Source organism: Bactrocera dorsalis, chromosome 1 (assembly GCF_023373825.1).
Source record: "Bactrocera dorsalis isolate Fly_Bdor chromosome 1, ASM2337382v1, whole genome shotgun sequence".
Lineage (NCBI taxonomy): Eukaryota > Metazoa > Arthropoda > Insecta > Diptera > Tephritidae > Bactrocera > Bactrocera dorsalis.
The window spans coordinates 55127747-55149187 of NC_064303.1; the positions used below are offsets into that span (position 1 = coordinate 55127747).

General features: G+C 37.1%; 1 protein-coding gene across 2 annotated transcripts in view; it reads right to left on the minus strand.

Moving 5' to 3' along the window:
• Nucleotides 1-18459: 18459 nt before the first annotated feature.
• LOC125780337 (ionotropic receptor 75a) overlaps nt 18460-21441 on the minus strand; it is a 1012909-nt gene continuing 1009927 nt past the window's right edge. For both annotated transcript variants that reach the window (XM_049462532.1, XM_049462534.1), the window contains exons 5-6: nt 18673-18812; nt 18460-18612 (exon numbers count right to left, since the gene is read on the minus strand). In XM_049462532.1, coding sequence (XP_049318489.1) covers nt 18545-18612; nt 18673-18812 — 208 coding nt within the window. In that variant the 3' untranslated portion in view covers nt 18460-18544. The remainder of the gene's footprint in view (nt 18613-18672; nt 18813-21441) is intronic.

The window sequence follows — 21441 nt, forward strand, 5'->3', positions numbered from 1 at the left end:
TCAGTATGAGTTAACAAAGGGAATGATAACTGAACAAATAACTTTAGTAAGACCAAGTAGAGCCACTACTCCCCCTCCCAGAGTAGTTACAACACCAAACGAAGACCTAGATAAAGGCATGTATCTCAAAGTACCAGCTTGTGATACTGAAGTTTTTAACGGATGTTATGATCAATGGCCCTCCTTCCGGGACATGTTCACTGCCGTCTATATAAACCATTCTAAACTCTCACAAGCACAAAAGTTATACCATCTAAGGTACAAAACAAAAGGGGAAGCAGGCAGTATCGTCAAGCGATTCGCTTTAAATGACGAAAATTTTAAGCTGGCTTGGGAAGCACTAGTCGAAAGATACGAAAATGAAAGGGTTATGGTAGAAAACCCAATAAAAACTTTATTGCATTTGCCAAAAATTCAACAAGAAACTAGCCAGGAGTTTCAAAACTTATACTCGACAGTGACCAATTGTTTATCTGTGTTAAAAACACAAAATATCTCAACAGAATCGTGGGACCCTATGATAGTAACCATTTGCGCAGAAACACTACCTGATGCTGTTTTGCTACGATGGGAACAATCTCTAGTGGAAAGAAAAATAATGCCCACCTGGCAACAGATGAAAACATTCCTCACTGCTCAATACGAGATAGCTGAGCGAATAGACAAAAAAATTATAAATCCAAAAAGTCTTCAAAATGACTCAAGTAAAAACTTGTTTAAACCTCAAGCCAGCAATAATATGCAATACAATACAATAATATGCTAATAGAAGCCAAACATTTGTGACAAATCAAACAAATAAATGGCAACCATTATGTGAAATTTGTAAGGGAGGTCATAACATAAGATCTTGCGAGAAATTAAAAAATTATCCGTTTCTGACAGAAACAATCTTGTCAGACAACATAAACTTTGCATCAACTGCCTGTCGAATGCTCATACGACAAAAAACTGTGAAAGCAAATTTAATTGTGTGTACTGTCAACAAAGACATCACTCATTGCTTCATATTACAAATTTTCAAAATATGAAGTAAAATCAATTTCATAAAACCACCGGGTTAGTCACTACCACCAAAAGTGATAATCCCGAAGTCTCAAACCCCGAAAAAAGGGAAGAATAACCATGTTGCTCTAAAGCAGCAAAAATTCAAGCTCTTCATTCAGAAAATGAAAGCAAAATTCTTTTACCCACTGCGGTCATCGCTATTGAACATAGAGGAGAATTATTCAAATTAAGAGCATTAATAGATCAAGGTTCTCAAAGATCCTTTATATCATCTAAAGCTCAAAATCGGCTGAAATTGCTTGTCAAAAATCGAAATTTCAGGAATGGGCGGAAGAATTTTACAAAATTCAAACAAAATTTGCCCAATCACTATAGTCTCCCCAGACGCGGATATAAGAATAGATGCACAAGCCATCGTTCTATCGCAACTCACAAATTTGCTTCCAAGCTGTGAAGTAAATAAAAAGAAATGGGAAAAATGCTCATATCTCAAATTAGCAGATCCCAACTGCCATACCCCATCACAAATCGATTTGTTATTAGGTAGTGACTTAATACCTCAAATAATTCTTGAAGGTATAGAAAATATATCCAATAAATTGTTAGCCCAAAATACAATCTTTGGGTGGATATTAAGTGGCCAAGTCACAGAAAAAATTAATTCTTTTACAACTGAAGTTGAAAATATTTCAAACGAATATTTAAATAATGAACTAAAAAAATTCTGGGAAGTAGAAGAATTACCTCAGACTACTCAACTTTCAGAAGAAGATCAGGCATGCGAAGCCTATTACAAGTCCACAACAACAAGAAACGAACATGGTCGTTATGTTGTCCGACTACCATTCAAACCAACTTTTCCTGAAACCATAGCTCTAGGTCACTCTAGAATATCAGCAGTCCAGCAATTTCTAAGCCTGGAAAAAAGCCTGATGAAAAAAAGTGAGCTTAAATCAGCATATGATAATGTGATGGACGAATATCTAGACCCCAATCATATGGAAGAAGCTGTACCATATGAAAAAGTATCTAAAGGTAGATATTTATCTTTTTATCTGCCATATCACGGGGTAATACGACCTGAGAAACTCACAACAAAAGTACGAGTGGTTTTCAATGCCTCAAAGTGTACGAGCTCAGGCAAATTACTAAACGACGTACTATATACTGGCCCAACCTTACAACCTGATCTCATGCTGTTAATATTAAATTGGCGCATGTTTAAATACGTTTTTAATGGGGATGTAGAGAAAATGTACAGACAAATTCTAGTACATAAGGATGACCAAGATTTCCAACGTATAGTCTTCCGCAAACCAAGTATTAGTCCAATCAGCGACTATAAACTTAAAACCGTCACCTTTGGCATCAATTGCGCACCCTATTTGGCGATCGGGACACTACATGAAGTGGCAAAAACAAATGCAACAAATTTGCCTTTAGCATCTTCTGTGTTGCAAACAGAAACATACGTGGACGACATACTATCAGGTAGCCACAGTATCGCATTAGCATGCGAATCACTATCGCAAGTGATCAAAGCATTAAATTCAGCAGGTTTCACCCTAAAGAAAATTACTTCAAATCACCCTGAAATAATAAAAGGCATTAAAAAAGAAGACTTATTAGATACAGACTTCCTTACATTTGAAAAGGCTAGTACAACTAAAACTCTAGGAATTCAATGGAATGCGATAACAGATCAATTCTCATATACAATTGAGTCAATATCAGCAATGTCCGCCATTACAAAACGCCAAATACTTTCCTCGGTATCAAAACTTTTCGACCCCGCAGGATGGCTTTCGCCAATAATGATTCAAGCAAAAATCCTCATTCAAGAATTGTGGCAAGATGGCACTGAATGGGATGAACAGGTAAAACCTTTACGTTTAGCGAAATGGGTGCTAACAATTTACATACTATATCTGAAATTCGAATCCCTCGATGGATAAATTTCACCCCTAACATTAACACAGAATTACACGGTTTCTGTGATGCCTCTGAAAAGGCTTATTGCGCAACAGTTTACGTACGCACACAGTACGATAACAAAATATCTGCACACCTCTTGGTAGCCAAAGCCAAAGTTGCACCTTTGAAGACACTCAGTCTGCCACGGCTTGAACTGAATGGTGCTCTTCTGTTAGCAAAATTAATTTCAATTATCCAAACCCATCTCAAATTAAACGATCATAAAATGTGTCTTTGGTCAGATTCAGAGATAGTTTTAGCATGGTTGGAAAAACCACCCTATACTTGGAAGACATATGTATCTAACCGAATATCCCAAATTTTAGACTTAGTTGGCCCAGCAAAATGGCAACATGTTGCAAGTGCAGATAACCCAGCGGATCTTGGGACAAGAGGTTGCAAGCCACTGCACCTCACCAGCACTACACTCTGGTGGAATGGTCCAACATGGCTAACAGAATCACAAGAATTCTGGCCAAAGTCTCCCGCTCGTAATAAAGGGTGATTTTTTAAGAGCTTGATAACTTTTTTAAAAAAAAACGCATAAAATTTGCAAAATCTCATCGGTTTTTTATTTGAAACGTTAGATTGGTTCATGACATTTACTTTTTGAAGATAATTTCATTTAAATGTTGACCGCGGCTGCGTCTTAGGTGGTCCATTCGGAAAGTCCAATTTTGGGCAACTTTTTCGAGCATTTCGGCCGGAATAGCCCGAATTTCTTCGGAAATGTTGTCTTCCAAAGCTGGAATAGTTGCTGGCTTATTTCTGTAGACTTTAGACTTGACGTAGCCCCACAAAAAATAGTCTAAAGGCGTTAAATCGCATGATCTTGGTGGCCAACTTACGGGTCCATTTCTTGAGATGAATTGTTGTCCGAAGTTTTCCCTCAAAATGGCCATAGAATCGCGAGCTGTGTGGCATGTAGCGCCATCTTGTTGAAACCACATGTCAACCAAGTTCAGTTCTTCCATTTTTGGCAACAAAAAGTTTGTTAGCATCGAACAATAGCGATCGCCATTCACCGTAACGTTGCGTCCAACAGCATCTTTGAAAAAATACGGTCCAATGATTCCACCAGCGTACAAACCACACCAAACAGTGCATTTTTCGGGATGCATGGGCAGTTCTTGAACGGCTTCTGGTTGCTCTTCACCCCAAATGCGGCAATTTTGCTTATTTACGTAGCCATTCAACCAGAAATGAGCCTCATCGCTGAACAAAATTTGTCGATAAACACATTTCGAACATTTTGGTAATAAAATTCAATGATTTGCAAGCGTTGCTCGTTAGTAAGTCTATTCATGATGAAATGTCAAAGCATACTGAGCATCTTTCTCTTTGACACCATGTCTGAAATCCCACGTGATCTGTCAAATACTAATGCATGAAAATCCTAACCTCAAAAAATCACCCGATATAATACCGCCGGAAAGTCGGAAAATTGAAAATTTTCATATCACCCCAGAAGAGGATGATATTCTCCACCGATTTTCGTCATTTGCTAGAGCACTAAGAGTAGTCGCTTACATGCACAAATTCATTCAAAGACTTAAACTAAAAATGAAAGGAGCACCAAATGATCCTTGCGTATAACGAACGCATACCGAGTTGCAACATGCCAAAGTTAGTCTCATTATCTACACCCAAACTCGCTATTTCAGTCGAGAGAAAGCAAAGTTGGTCAAAAGACGACCACTCGAAAAGGGAAGCTCTCTTTTCGTCTTAAATCCATTCTTGGACGCTAAGGGATTAATAAGGGCAAATGGAAGATTAGCGAACTCCAGCCTTAGTTACAATGAACGACATCCCATTATTATACCTGAGAAATTCCGTTTTACTCATTTATTCCTAATATACCTTCACCAGCTTACACTACATGGTGAGCATCGCTTGATGTAACAAATGGTCCGACAAGAATTTTATATACCGCGACTAAAGCCACAACTTAAAAAGACGATTTTTATGTGTAAACAATGTACCTTGTACAAACATAAAATGCGTACGCAGATCATGGCAGCTTTACCGCCTGAACGCTGCAATTATGCTCTACCTTTTACTATTACTGGGGTTGATTTTGCTGGACCTTTCCAGATAAAGGCCTCAATGTTAAGATCATCTACATTTAGAAAAGGGTATGTGGCTGTTTTTGTATGTTTTACGACAAAGGCAGTACACCTCGAGCCTTATTCAGATCTGACAACTGCGGCTTTCCTCGCCGCATTCGCACGCTTTGTCGGACGACGCGGATTTCCCTCAAAGATTATTAGCGACAATGGGAAAAACTTTATCGGAGCTCAAAGAGCCACTGAGAAAGAGTTCATAAACTTTATGAAAGAAGTATCCACTGAAATAGTTAAAAAATATGCACCCCAAGGGATCGATTGGCAGTTTATACCTCCATGTTCTCCACACATGCGTGGACTTTGGGAATCAGCAGTCAAAAGCTTTAAGGGGTTATATACAGTTAGGAGGTCGAAAAATAGGCATTTTTTAAGAATTTTTTCTAAGCAAACTATTTGGTTTATTGATTTGAAACTTGGTGGGTATATTATGACAACCTTAAACTATATTCACGTATTTTTTATTGTCAAAAATATTTATCGGGAACGTTGATATTGCCAATTTTGCAGAGGTCCGCAAAAAAAAGGCCTCTTGCGGTGAGCACGATATCTCTGGACTGGATCATCTAAAATGCAAAAGCCAAATAAATTTCATTAATATAATAAATAATCTAGTGATTGATCGAAGGAATTAGCAAAAAAAATTTTTTTGAAAAAATGGCGTCTACTCAAAGCAAAAGGTTCGATTTTCGACCAAAATTCCTGTCTTTAATTGTTTCTAAAAATAAGAAATTTTCATCGGATGGGGAAATCCTTCGATTAAGTACTAAAAAATATAGTTAAGAAGCTTGTGTGAAAACTTCAGACCGATCGGTTCAGCCGTTTCTGGGAAATCTTGCTCACCGACTTTTAAAACACCGTTTCGAGAAAAACGAGTTTAAAGTTTTGAAAGCACTTTACACATAGTCGACGCGCCTTCACTAATGTGTCTATAACTTCGAAAATATTCGTCGGATCGACATGAAATTTTGTGTGTGTATATTCAGATATATATATATTAAGAAAACGCAAAAACCAAAAAATCGATTTTTTGAAAATCCTAACTGTATATAACCCCTTAAGTCCCATTTAAAGAAAACGGCTGGTAATCATAAATTTAATTATGAGGAGTTTACTACACTACTCACTCGTATCGAAGCCGCATTAAATTCAAGACCTATATCACCAGTCTCGCAAGATCCCTCCGATTTCACAGCTCTTACACCTGGACACTTCCTCAGAGGAGCTCCTCTCCTCGCCATACCAGAAGGAGACTCACTCATTTTAATAAATCGATGGGAAAGAATCAAGATTCTCCATCATGAATTCAGCCACAGATGGAAGGAAGACTATCTTAAAGATCTCCATAAGAGATATCGATGGAAAACGATCCAGAAGGAACCCAGTACAGGCGAATGCGTCATCATACAGGACGAATGCCTTCCCCCAACCGAATGGCGACTAGGTCGCATTGAAAAGGTACATCGGGGACGAGATGGTCATATAATAGTAGTAGATGTGCGAACACAAACTGGCCTACTAACTCGACCACTAGTAAAATTGTGTTTTCTTCCAAATACCGAAGAACCGATCACTGAAAATAAGCGAACGCAAACGCATTCATAAAATTAAACCATAATTATTTAAAAAATACACCGTTTACAATCCGTTTAATTCTAAGTACTACCGTTATACAACCTAAAACCAATGAGCGATAACAATTGAACCGTAAAAAATATGTATAATATACGATGATATATGTATCTGTCTCTCAAAACAAGTACCCAATTACATAATTCAATATATGAACCATTCAATGTTTTAATATAGTGTATTCCTATTCCAATAGAAATGGACATAGAAGACATCCAACTTACTCCCAAGACTGTGAAATCCGCCATTGCTGCACCTAGAGCATCAGCTCCACCCATCGCCGCACCAAGGACACGAAGAGTCTTGAGTCCGCCAAGGCAATCATCTGTTGCAACACCCAGGGATACGTTAGAAGATCCAATCGAAGAAAACTTGCCTTCGCGATGCAGCTTATGCCATCGGCCCCACGTTCTGAAGAGGTGCACAATCTTCAAAAGCATGAAGCCAGCTCAGCGCCAACAGATCGCTCGCGCACACGGCCATTGCATGAATTGCTTGGGAGACTCCCACACCACATTCGAATGTCCAACCGACGGGTCATGCCAATACTGTCAACGCCCTCATCATACACTGTTTCATTGATTCCCTCGTCGAGTCAATTCGCCAGCAATCCACACAAATAACAGGCACAGACAAAACGAGGATGCTGTCCAGCGCCGAAGAGGGCACCATTCCAGACGCACCAGGGGAGCGCACTCACGACCACCTGCACCAACCTACGGTCATCGTAATCCACAACGCAAGCCAACGGGACTGAACGCCGTAGTGACCACTCTGCAACGGTTGCAAAGACTTCTAGGCGATTAATCCGCCTAGGGGGGCCGGGATGTTTATGTGACATCCGGTCGGGCGATATTTTGCTACGCCGCGCATATCATCCTCACAGCACTCATCGCACAAAATCCACACCCAACATACTAAAGACACAACATGTCATCCACACAACCACAGCTACACATCATACCAACCACACTACACACCAACACTTCGCCTTTTTCACCACCCACAACCGATACAAAAGAATGGGTCACATCGGAATGAGCGCCTTTTCTCGTTTTACCCGTGACCGCTAAGGCTTTTCCGCCATCGAGACGTTCGTCGACACAACGCTGCACAAGTTTAAGAATTGTTAAGTGCTAGTGAAATTTTGTACAAACCACTCTTTTGAACAGTTGTAATTACCAAATAATTATTAAAAGAAAAAAAGAGAATAAAGACAAGAAATTAATTTGAAAGTGAAATACTTCTTTTCTTTATTTCAAAGAAATTCGGAGAATTAAAACATTCCAGGTGAAAGTGCAAGTGCACCAAGTGAATAAATCACCGACAACCAGGTGAACAAAAGGTTTACAATTAAACAAAAATTAATCGCCAAAATGTATGTACGCTCATAACTTTCATACGACTGAACCAAATTTGATAATTCTTTTTTAAAGGTTTCTGCGGAGAAAAAAGTTCGAATAATTGCCGGAAAACCCCTAAAAAAAGCTCTTTTATTTTTCTCATACAAACGAATGAATGTTTGTTTTTTAGTAACGCCAAGCGAACGGCTGAACCAATATTGATGAAATTTTCAAGAGAATGTTCTGTGTGAATCGGGGAAGGTTTAGAAATAAAAAACCTGTATGTCTTTCATGAGAAAAAGTCGGAAAATTGAAAAATTCCAAAAAGTTAATTTTTCCATACCAATTTTTTGTTTTGTTTTTCAATTATTTAAATCGTTTAAATTTGGCGTTTGCTTCAAAAATTTTTGAAAATTATTCAGTGAAAATGTTATGTGTGTTGCAAACAAAGTGATCAATTACAGATTGAAATTTGTTACGATGCCATGAAGAGGTCGCGCTAATATCGGTCGGCGTTCTTTTTGGCATCAACATACATTAGCAGCCCAAGGCACATGTACGAGTACTCCCAGAATGCGATGCCATACGTGCGGTATTATGCATCGCGGTCAATCAGCAAGCGATCGTCACGATGTCATAGCAAGACTTTTCAAGCAACAGCTTCGACGGACTTTATCTTGAAGCAACATATATATGGTGCAGTCAGTTGCTAGATGTACTTGTTGAGTGGCAAAAGAGAGGTTTGCCGCACGCACACATTATTCTTTGGATGGTGGTTACACCAGATCAAATTGATGAAATTACGAGTATTTAATTATGCGGAAATTCCTGATGCAAAGAAAGAAGATCCAGTATTATACAAATGATGAAAACCAATAAGGTTCATGGAACTTGCGGACATCACAATCCTACTTCGATTTGTGTGTAAATGCACGAAACAGTATCCACGTGCTTTTCTTTTGGAAATGATGGATATCCACTGTATCGGCGTCGCTCACCAGACGACAATGGCACAAATAGATCGTGCTATATTCACCATTACTGTCTAATTCACATTCAAAACTCATATCAAAGTTGAGTATTGCAGTTTGGTGTAACCGATAAAATACGTTTGTATGTACATCACATGGCGGTTATTAGTCTTGAACGATACGGTCGATACGTGAATTGCACTAAAGCGCTTTGTAGAACATTTTCTTTTGCAATTCATGAACGTTTTCCGACTGTTGTGCATCTAGCAGTTAATTTGGAGAATGACCAAATAGTGTATTTCAACCCAGAGAAAACAATACAGCTGGTGGAAACACCGGCAGCAACAAAATTAACATTGACGAGATTTTGCTCAACTTTCGTCAGTGATCCGTTTGCGAGAACATTGCTCTATTCGTAAATATCTTGATATTGTACATGGAAAGCATCGTCGAAGAAATACTTACGCAGAAAGCAAGGCCAACCAGTAGATGAACATCCAGGTGTGTTATCAACTAATACATTAGGACGAATTTACACAATCCACCAGAAAAATTACGATTGTTTCTACCTTCGGTTGCTATTGATTAATGTACGTGGTTCCATTTCATTTGAGTCAATGCATACTATGAATGATATGGTGTATGCAACTTTTTGAAAAGCAAGCCAGCAATTACCATTGCTGGAAAATGATAATCACTGGAATGCAAATGAAGTTCGCACACTTTTCGCGATAATCATTTTGACATATCAGCTTCAAATCCGCGTCTATTATGGGATACGAAGAAAAATGACATTGCCGAAGACATTTTACATCGTAGGTATTTTTTCTTATTTAACCGATAATCAGTACAATATAGTTCAGCAAAAGCTTATTCAAATATTTAATAGACAGGTAAAGTTTTTTAGATATGAATTCCATGCTAAAGATATGACAAATGAAGAACAAGTTTATAAACAAATTGCTCAATATCATAAAACTGAAACAGGCCATGCAGGTATTAATGAAAATTATGAAAAATTGAAAAAACTAATAAACTGGAAAAATTTGAAAGTTTTGATTCAAAAATATTTAATTAATTGCGATGTTTGCATATCTTTCAAAGAAATCGGATAATAACCACGCCCACCACCCATACAAAGGTTATCTTGAAAATCACTAACTAACACTAATTTCATTGAAATCGGTCGAGTAGTTCCTGAGATATGGTTTTTGGTCCATAAGTGGGCGACGCGACGCCCGTTTTCAATTAAAAAAAAAAGCCTGGGTGCAGCTTCCTTCTGCCATTTCTTCCGTAAAATTTAGTGTTTCTGACGTTTTTTGTTAGTCGGTTAACGCACTTTTAGTGATTTTCAACATAACCTTTGTATGGGAGGTGGACGTGGTTATTATCCGATTTCTTCCATTTTTGAACTGTATATGGAAATACCTGAAGGAAACGACTCTATAGAGTTTGGTTGACATAGCTATAGTAGTTTTCGAGATATGTACAAAAAACTTAGTAGGGGGCGGGGCCACGCCCACTTTTCCAAAAAAATTTCGTCCAAATATGCCCTTTCCTAATTCGATCCTTTGTGCCAAATTTCACTTTAATATCTTTATTTATGGCTTAGTTATGACACTTTATAGGCTTTCGCCATTTTGTGGGCGTGGCAGTGGGCCGATTTTGCCCATCTTCGAACTTAACCTTCTTATGGGGCCAAGAAATACGTGTACCAAGTTTCATCATGATATCTCAATTTTTACTCAAGTTACAGCTTGCACGGACGGATGGACGGACGGACAGACGGACGGATGGACAGACAGACATCCGGATTTCAACTCTACTCGTCACCCTGATCACTTTGTTATATATAACCCTATATCTGACTCTTTTAGTTTTAGGACTTGCAAACAACCGTTATGTGAACAAAACTATAATACTCTCTTTAGCAACTTTGTTGCGAGAGTATAACAAGTAAGGAAGGGCTAAGTTCGGGTGTCACCGAACATTTTATACTCTCGCATGATAAAGTGATAATCGAGATTTCATTATCCGTCATTTACATATTTTTTTATTTTGCTGTAAAATTAATTAGAATGAAATTCTGAGAGATTTATCGATATTTTCGGAGAAAAATTAGTTTAGGTTAGGTTAGGTACTGAGTTCTTCGTGTTCGATATCAGGGACCTTGAAAAGTTATAGTCCGATCACGACAATTTTTCCACAAGGGATACCTCAGCTCAAATACCGTATTTGTGTAAAGTTTTATTCCGCTATCATCATTGGTTCCTAATGTATATATTATACAGAGAAGACATCAGATGGAATTCAAAATAGCGTTATATTGGAAGAAGGCGTGGTTGTGAACCGATTGCTTCCATACGTACATATCATCAGGGTGTTAAGGAAATATTATATACCGAATTTCATTGAAATCGGTCGAGTAGTTCCTGAGATATGGTTTTTGGTTCATAAGTGGGCGACGCCACGCCCATTTTCAATTTTTAAAAAAAGCCTGGGTGCAGCTTCCTTCTGCCAATTCTTCCGTAAAATTTTGTGTTTCTGACATTTTTTGTTAGTCGGTTAACGCACTTTTAGTGATTTTCAACATAACCTTTGTATGGGAGGTGGGCGTGGTTATTATCCGATTTCTTCCATTTGAACTGTGTATGGAAATGCCTGAAGGAAACAACTCTATAGAGTTTGGTTGACATAGCTATAGCAGTTTCCGAGATATGTACAAAAAACTTAGTAGGGGGCGGGGCCACGCCCACTTTTCCAAAAAAATACGTCCAAATATGCCCCTCCCTAATGCGATCCTTTGTGTCAAATTTCACTTTAATATCTTTATTTATGGCTTAGTTATGACACTTTATAGGATTTCGGTTTCCGCCATTTTGTGGGCGTGGCAGTGGGCCGATTTTGCCCATCTTCGAACTTAACCTTCTTATGGAGCCAAGAAATACGTGTACCAAGTTTCATCATGATATCTCAATTTTTACTCAAGTTACAGCTTGCACGGACAGACGGACGGACGGACGGACAGACAGACATCCGGATTTCAACTCTACTCGTCACCCTGATCACTTTGTTATATATAACCCTATATCTGACTCTTTTAGTTTTAGGACTTACAAACAACCGTTATGTGAACAAAACTATAATACTCTCTTTAGCAACTTTGTTGCGAGAGTATAAAAAGAGAGGTTTAATTAACGGTATAGGTTCTGTACATAAATTTCTATTTGGAACGATGGATGATGGAGACAGAATAGATATTGAAAATCACCTTAAGAAAGTAGATGAAAATTTACATAATTCAATTACAGCTCTCAACCGCCAAATAAAAATTAATAATTTCTTTTCGAACACGTTCACAAAATTAAAACAAATTATTGAAGGCGAAAGCAAGAATTCTTTAATGTATCAAGAGAGAACAGACAAAATATTGATTCTTCATGAACAAACAATAAAGATAAACATTCTCAAAGACGCAGTAAACCAGATTCAGGAAAACATTATTTCAGCAAAAAGTGGTATTTTTCACCCAAGCATTTTAACAAATGAAGAAATTTATAATTACAACATAGACCTCAACAAACTTCAATATATAAAATTATGCGCTTTGGAATATAAAGAAAATTTGTTAATGTTCGTGGTCAAAATCCCAAAAGAATTTCAGTCGATACAATTAAAAACTATTATTCCTATACCAAATACAGCAGGCAAAGAAATAACAGCAGAAATTGAAAATGTTTTTGAATACAAAAATGTCACTTATAAATTCGAAGAAGCTAAAACACTCAATGAACTACAAATTTCTAAACATTGCATCTAGTTATTAAATTGTGAACTTATCAAAAATAGCATTAAAGAAATTTTTCAAATTGATGAAGAAATTATTTTAATAAAAAATGCAAATGGCATAGAACTAAACCAGAACTGCGACAACAGAAAAACACTACATTGATTCATTATAATAACTGCACAATTAAGATCCTATACCAAACATTCTCAAATACTAAAATATCATACAATCAAAGATTTTATTATCCAAACTATCATACTCAAAATTTCACGAAAAAATTACAATTAACGACCTTGTATTTAAACATGAAGAAAATTTAAAAGAAACTAATGAATTAAAATATCACAAAAATATCTCTCATATTGGAATATCAATTTTAAGTTTTATTGTGATTACAATAATAATTTTAATATCTTGTAAATTGAAAAAAAAGAAAAACAATACTATTCAAACCCAGGAGAGTGTCCATTAAGGGAGGGAGGAGTTATGTGTACACTATCATCCCAACCAGACACCACACAACAAAATATTGTAAATTGGACAAAATAAAAGATTAAAGAAAAACAAGTAAACATTACAAAAAATAAGATAACAAGTAGAGATAAAGAACATAATGCAAATGCATACAAACATGTTTTGGTCCTTATTTTTGACTGTAATGACATTATCGGGTAAACCGCACAATCATGTTTGTTTGCATTCAATAGAAAATAAGATTACATTTAACAAATATTGTATTTCATAAAACAAAAACAAAGAAATAGATTAAGAAAATTGTAATCACATTAGTAGTTATATAAGCAGAACATAATTTGAAAAAGAATGAGAATAACGTATAATGTCACAGAAGTAACATCGTCGGCATTTTTATTCCTCCGCTCGAACAACTACAACTGGCGCGCTGTTGTTGACTCGGCTATAATAGCGTAAGCGGTGTCTACGCCAGTAAAGAAGAAGAAGAATTATTAACTTTGTATGAAACTCACATAAAGTTTTCACTGAATGATTTTCAGGAATTTACCTTTAAAGAAAGCAAACGATCGAAATTGAACGATTCAAATAATTTACAAATCAATTGAAAATATTATATTTACAGAAAAAAATTATGTATGGAAAAATGTATCTTTTTAGAATTTTTCAATTTTCCGACTACTCCGAATTTTTTTTGACAGATAGATTTGAAAAAAAAAATGATTTGAAATAATTAATGAAAAATACACAGAAAAGCAGTGAAAAAGTCACTTTATGGAATTTTTGACCTTGGGTCCAGAAAAGTTTTTTTTTATTTCTAAATCGTCCCAGGACCACAACGAACAACCTCTAACAATTGCATCAAAAATGGTCCAGCCGTTCTCGAGACTTAGCGTCACTAACCAACAAATTTATAGATACATACGTATATGTACATACATATGTATGTATCTCTTATATATAAAAATGAGTCGCAAAATGTGTTGGTAAGCGCATAACTCAACAACGCTTGAACTAATTTTGCCAATTCTTTTTTAAAAATGTTCTTTGCGGTTCAAGAAAGGTTTTTACGGCAAGAAAAATTCGAATAATTGACGGAAAGCCCTTTAAACCAGCCCTTTTCTTTTTTCCATACAAACGAATGAATGTTTGTTTATTAGTAACGCTGAGGGAACGACTGAACCAATCTTGATGAAATTTTCAGAGAATGTTCTGTGGGGATCGGGAAGGTATAGAAATAAAAAAACCTGTATGCTTTTCGTGAGGAAAAGTCGGAAAATTGGACAATTCCAAAAAGTTAATTTTTTCCATACAATTTTTTTTGTTTTGTTTTCAATTATTTGAATCGTTCAAATTCGTGGTTTGTTTCAAAATTTTTTGAAAACTATTCAGTGAAAATGTTATGTGTGTTGCACACAAAGTGATTAATTACAGATTGAAATTTGCTACGGTCGGCGTTCTTTTTGGCATCAACTTACATTAGCAGCCCAAGACACATGACCAAGTACTCCCAGGATGCGATGCCATACGTGCGGTATTATGGTTCGTGTTCAATTAGCAAGCGATCGTCACGATGTCACACCACGACTTTTCAAACAACAGCTATGATGTTTGATGGACTTTATCTTGAAGCAACGTATATGTGGTGCTGTTAGATGCTAGATGTACTGTTTTGAGTGACAAAAGAGAGGTTTGCCGCGCGCATACATTCTTCTTTGGACGGTGGATAGTGGTTACACCAGATCAAATTGATGAAACCATTTCTGCGGAAATTCCTGATCCAGAGAAAGATCCAGTATTATACGAAGTGGTGGAAACCTATATGGTTCATGGACCTTGCATCCACTACAATCCCTTTTCGGTTTGTATATCTGACAATAAATGCACGAAACACAATCCATGTGCTTTTCTCTCGGAAACACAAACTGAAAATATCCACTCTATCGGCATCGCTCACCAGATAATACCAGATAATGACAGAACATTCAGCATTCAATTTAGAAGAGTGAATATCGAAGCTGACAACACATAGATCGTACTATATTCCCCATTGTTGTTTAATTCACATTCAAAACTTATATCAATGTTGCAGTTTGGTGTGAAATCTATATAATGCGTTTGTAAGTACGCCACCAAAGGAAGCAATACGATACGGTCGATACGTGAACCACAATAAAGCGCTTTGTAGAACATTTACTTTTGCAATTCATGAACGTTTTCCGACTGTTGTGTGTCTTGCAGTTAATTGTGATAATGGCCAAAGAGTGTATTTCAACGCAGAGAATACAGTGCAGCCAGTAGAAACACCGCCAGCAACAAAATTAACATTTACGAGTTTTTTCTCAACTTTCGTCAGTGATCCATTTGCGAGAACATTGCTCTATTCGGAAATACCTTGATATTATACCTGGAATGCATCGTCGAAGAAATAGTTGCGCAGAAAGCAAGGCCAACCAGTAGATGGGCATCCAGGTGTATTATCAACTAATGCATTAGGACGAACTTATACAATCTACCCGAAAAACGACGATTGTTTCTACCTTCGGTTGCTATTGATTAATGTACGCGGTTCAACTTTATTTGAGTCATTGCGTACTGTGAATGGTACGGTGTCTGCGAGTTTTGGAGAAGTAAGCCAGCAATTACAATTGCTGGAAAATGTCAATCACTGGAATGCAAATGAAGTTCGCACACTTTTCGCGATAATCGTTTCGGCATATGTATCAGCCTTCAAATCCACACCTATTATGGGACACGAACAAAAATATCATTCCCGAAGACATTTTACATCGTTTTCGCTAAAACTTGGAAATGGGTCAATTCCGGTGGTGTGATATCAATTCCATTCGCCGTTTATCAATTCATTAAAGATGAACTCATCACGAATGTTCGACCATTGCCAAAATATCGTAACTACGATTCCTTAAGTGCACGCCCAATGTTAACTGCCAAAAATACCGATGTTGTTGACTTAAACTGGAAGATTCAAAGTCAAATTCCGGGAGACTTGTGCTCATACAAATAGATCGATCGTTTTGACAATGAAGACGACACCGTGAATTATCCAGTGGAATTTCTAATTTTTTTGGAGAGGCTTGGTAATATTCCACCGCATCATTTGCGTCTCAAAGTTGGATCTGTCGTTATTATGTTCCGCAATCTGCGCTATCGAATACAAGGGGGAAGAATGCTTGATTCTAATAATTCCTTTGAGTTCTAACGATTTGCCATTTCAGTTCAAACGTATTCCGTTTCCAGTGCAAATTGCATTTGAAATGACAATCAACAGGAAACAAGGATAGTCGCAGAGTGTGTAGCATAAATTTGGAAATGCTCTGTTTTTCACACGGTCAGATATATGTACGTGGCGTACTCACGAGTTGGAAAACCATCTTTTCTGTATACCGCAACAAAACCCAAAAAATTTTGTTTATCAAGCTGCGTTACATTGAAAAAAAGCAACGTTAAATTTAACTTTCTTTTCATTTCAAAACACATAATTTCACGCAGGACAACGGCTGCAGGGTCAGCTAGTAATATATAAATGTATACATATAAATGTTTGAAAATTTTGAGTTTGCTCTCACGGAATTCTCATCTTTGCGTCAAATTAAGACGATTTATTATATTCGCGGCTTCTTTCTTTGGGGCACCTAAATTTTACATTTACCTTATATAAATTTATTTTATGAGCTTTGTTGTTCTGACTATTTGGAAAGTGAGTTATGTATGTGGAATCATGGCCGTAGAGTATCACGAAATAACGCAAAAGCAAAGGCGACTTCTGGCTTGTATCAAAGGGATGAAAACGATATCTAACAAAGTTACAAATATTGGAGCTCATACAAACACTTTAGAACTTTAACCTACGAACTTCATTATCCTTAATAATTAGCTTATTGGAATCAGCGATTAACTTACAGAATTTTTAAAAGATATTGAAATAGAAAAAGTATTTGTAAACGAAAGTAACTTGCGGAAGCACACTTTTATAGGATTGAAAAATTCATAGAATTTTAAATGAAAATAGTACCGATTGTACGAATTGAATTAACCTATCGTACAAAGTGTAGTACAATTTCTATAGGAAAATAGTTGATAATATAAAAAAAAATAAGTTAGCAGTTTTCAATATACATAGCTGTTGTATGGCGGTGAGTATGAGTATAACCCAATTTTATCACTTTTCACAAGCGCTGTCTCGTATAAGCATAAATGGGTTGAAAAGTCTTTAATATAAACATTTAGACAAATTTTTATCTCGACATTAATAAAAAATTTTAAAATGCGTAGTACATAAAACTGTTTATTGGTCACGGTAGCTGAAAATAAATATATGTGAATCACAAAATTGAAAACTAAAATCTTGCCGATCGACTGTTTCTTTGGCAAAGTAACTTACTTTGACACCAATAATTTGAGAACTTCTTTATTACTCTTCTTCTTAATTGGCGTAGACACCGCTTACGCAATTATAGCCGAGTTATTATTTAAGTTATTTTTAATACTCTAATTGAAGGAGAGAGATTTTTTTGCGCGGCAATCTTTTGATCTGTCCTAAAACGTTTCATGTAGTACACTTTGTAATTTGTTAAATACATATTAGGGGACTAGCTTTGTTAATTCGTTAGTCGTTACTCGGTAGTTTTTTAAGTAGATTTTGTTTTTGTAAAATTAACAGATTATCATTTTACTGAGTAACGAAATACCAGGCTGGCAAGCATGACAGTTTTTTCGTTACTTGTTAATAACACTCAGCTGTTTTGTTTGCGTTGTTGCCTCGAAAGTTACCTTAATTCATTGCGAAAAAATACATTTGCTGTCTACTACAAATTATTGTTGACAAAATTTTAAAAAGTAAGTATTTAATATAATTGAATCAGCTGTTTTGAAACAAAATTTACACCCACTACTGATGTAAAGCAAAAAGAATATTCACTGTTAAGTGTATTAAAGAAGTATCAACTACCGGATTAACAAGTTTGGTCTGAATACCGATTAAGATTTATTAAACTAGTATCGGGCGGGGTCACGCTTATTTCCAAACGTCTTCATTCTGTGACTATGTGTTAGAACTTCAAAACTTTACTTTTTTGTAAAGTTGACGGTTGTTTTAACTAACAAGCAACTTACATAAAAAAGTTCAATATTAAAATATGACGCTTTTTATTTCAATAAATCTACATATGTAATGCATATAATATTTTGTATTCTAAATTCATATTCAAAATTTTACTTTTGAATGGAATAAAAATGATACACAATTTCAAATAGCGAAGTCAGCAAAGACAATATAGTTCCTAAAAAACATAAATATAATTTTACTTTATTTTTTATAGTGAATTCATAAACATACTTACCAAGTAATATAAAATATAAACCAGGCATATTTGAAAGATTGACTGGGAAAACAAAATATACACTTTGGCAAATTAGCCGTTTTGGCTGCCGATTGTTCAAAATTCTTCCAACTAATCCGATCTCTCGCGCCCAGTGCATTCTGAGAAAAGAAAAAATGTACTTATAGTAATTTATTTGAATACCATAGGTATTTAAAATTTTATAGTATTATTAAAAAAATCCGTATAATTCAGCATTCATTTTTCACCGAACTTATGAAAATATTATGAATTTACTCAGCGTTATAACATACATATGTATGTATTAACTAATGCTATAGGGGTATTCAGACCGAACATGTTAATCTGGTAGTTCGTTAGTTGATACTTCGTTAAAACACTTAACTGTGAACAGACTTTTTGCTGTACATCAGTATTAGTTGTAAATTTTGTTTCAAAACAGCTGATTCAATTATATTAAATACTTACTTTTGAAAAATTTGTCAGAAACTAATTTGTAGTAGACTGCAAATGTATTTTTCGCAATGAATTAAGTTAACTTTTGAGGCAAAAACGCAAACAGCTGAGTGATAATACCAAGTAACGAAAAAACTATCATTATTGCCAGTCTGGTATCTCGTTACTCGGTAAAACGATAATCTGTTAATTTTACTAAAACAAAACTCACGTAAAAAACTAGAAAAAAGTAACGACTAACGAAATAACAAAGCTGGTTTGAATACCCCTTATATGACTACATTTTGCATCCGAGATATTTATGTATGGCTTACTAAACGCCATCATTTCTACTTTCGAATGACATATATACTACTGTGATCAAATTGAAAGATAAATTTTGTAATATTTTTGAAATCTTTATTTATTCTTACAAATCTATTTCATTTCCTTCAAAGTAATCCCCTCCTGCTGCTGACGTGCTAATGTCGCAACCCCTTGTCCCGTTAAAACCTTGGCATTCCTCAGAGTACGTTCCCTCCAGTCATCGTTAAGTTGGCGTGGTAGATGTAAGTTGAGACAACTTCTTCTTTGCGATGGTCGGCTCTGAATGCATAACCTCATAACACGGTAGGAACTAACACTGACGGAAAGGGGACGAGGGAAAGTGAAGGGGCATCGAAACCGACACCCAGATCTGTTCTGAGTGTGAGTGTTGCTCCTGAAGCAACGAAACCGTCGCTGGCGAAACACAGCAATACCAAGACCTCAGTAGGAATCTCTACTTCAGGCGACTCTACGAGTAATAGGGTGAGGAAAGACTGTGGAACTCAGCCGACAACCGATGTAGGTAGAGCTTTCATACTCGGCGGAATCGCTAGCACCGGCAAAGGAACCTCTGTTAAAATAATGAAAAGCTCTACAGGGGGTAGAAGAAGGGCAGCGATAGCTAGGAAGCTTAAAGCTGATCCCCGCTAAGCGCCCAAAACCGTGTAACGCTACGGTGATAATCATCCTGGTCAGGTGTCTGACGTTAGGGCAGAACCGGACGCTACAGAACCGAAAAAAGCGGTCAAGTGACAAAGGTCGCATGACAAGGAAGCCTCCCTTGAAAAAAGACTGCGAACTGGGGTTACGTCAACTTTTAGCAAAATCGCTAAGAATGCTGGATGGTTCCATATCCCACGAGGAATGAAAGAGAAAGGCGGCTGCCATTTCCACATTCTTTCTAGGAGTAGATAAAGAACACCTAGGCTCAGCATGCAAAACGGCTCTGGAGAGCTCTTGTCCACTGAAGACACCGGAAGGCAGAAAGAAACCTTTCTGGTAGAGTACAGAACTCTCAGGAATCAGAGCGTCCTGCAGACGTTTATTCAATAAGGCCCATAGGAGTGAGTCTACTGATGATGGGTGCTGTATAAAACGTGGACCCTGAGCAGCGAGGAAACACTTCGGATGCTTTCTGATGATCACTTCCCGAACAACACGCCCTCTAATGGGATATCTCTCTGAGCGCTGCAAGACGATTGCCCGTTCTTTGTCGGCCTTTTGGATGAACGGCACTTGACCAGGGTGGTCAATTCGTTCAAACCCTTCAAGTTTCCGGTACCGGATGGCATGATACCAGTGCAGCTGTAACTAACTGCTAAGGTGTTTTGCAACTGGTTGGCACCCATCTATGTGAACTGCATACAACTGGGTTACATACCGGGGGCCTGGAGACGAGTCACAGTCACGTTCATCTCGAAAAATGGCTAGGGCTCCTACGTTACGACCAAGACTTTAGGCTCATCAGCCTCACTTTCTTCCTACGAAAAACTCTGGAGAGGCTGATTGACTAGTATATAAGAGGAGCGCATTCCATGAGACCATTTATCGTGAGCGCAATATGTTTATTGTGAAGGCAAGCCAGCGGATACTGCCCTGCATACTATCGCGTCATGGCTTGAGGAAGCCATTAAGATTTCGCTGTTGGGACCTTCCTTGATACTGAGGGAGCTTTCAACAACGTCCTGCCGGAGGCGGTCGTTACTGCCCTGGACAGTCTTGAAACCTATTATGTTCTACGGTGTCTTTATGTGGTCGAGAGCTCTAGAAAATATCACACATGCAAAGAAACTCGAAAGCGTTCAGAGAACGGCGCTCAATAGCATGTGTGTGCCCTAAGGTTCACTCCAACCATGGCACTTATCGCCATCCTAAACATATATACCGTTGACTTTGCCGGAAGATGTACAGCTGCGAAAGCGGCTATTGGACTCAGAGAGTCTGATCTACTAAATGAACACGGGTCTAAACACTCGGAAATTCTAACTTACTTTAACTTTCTGCCGG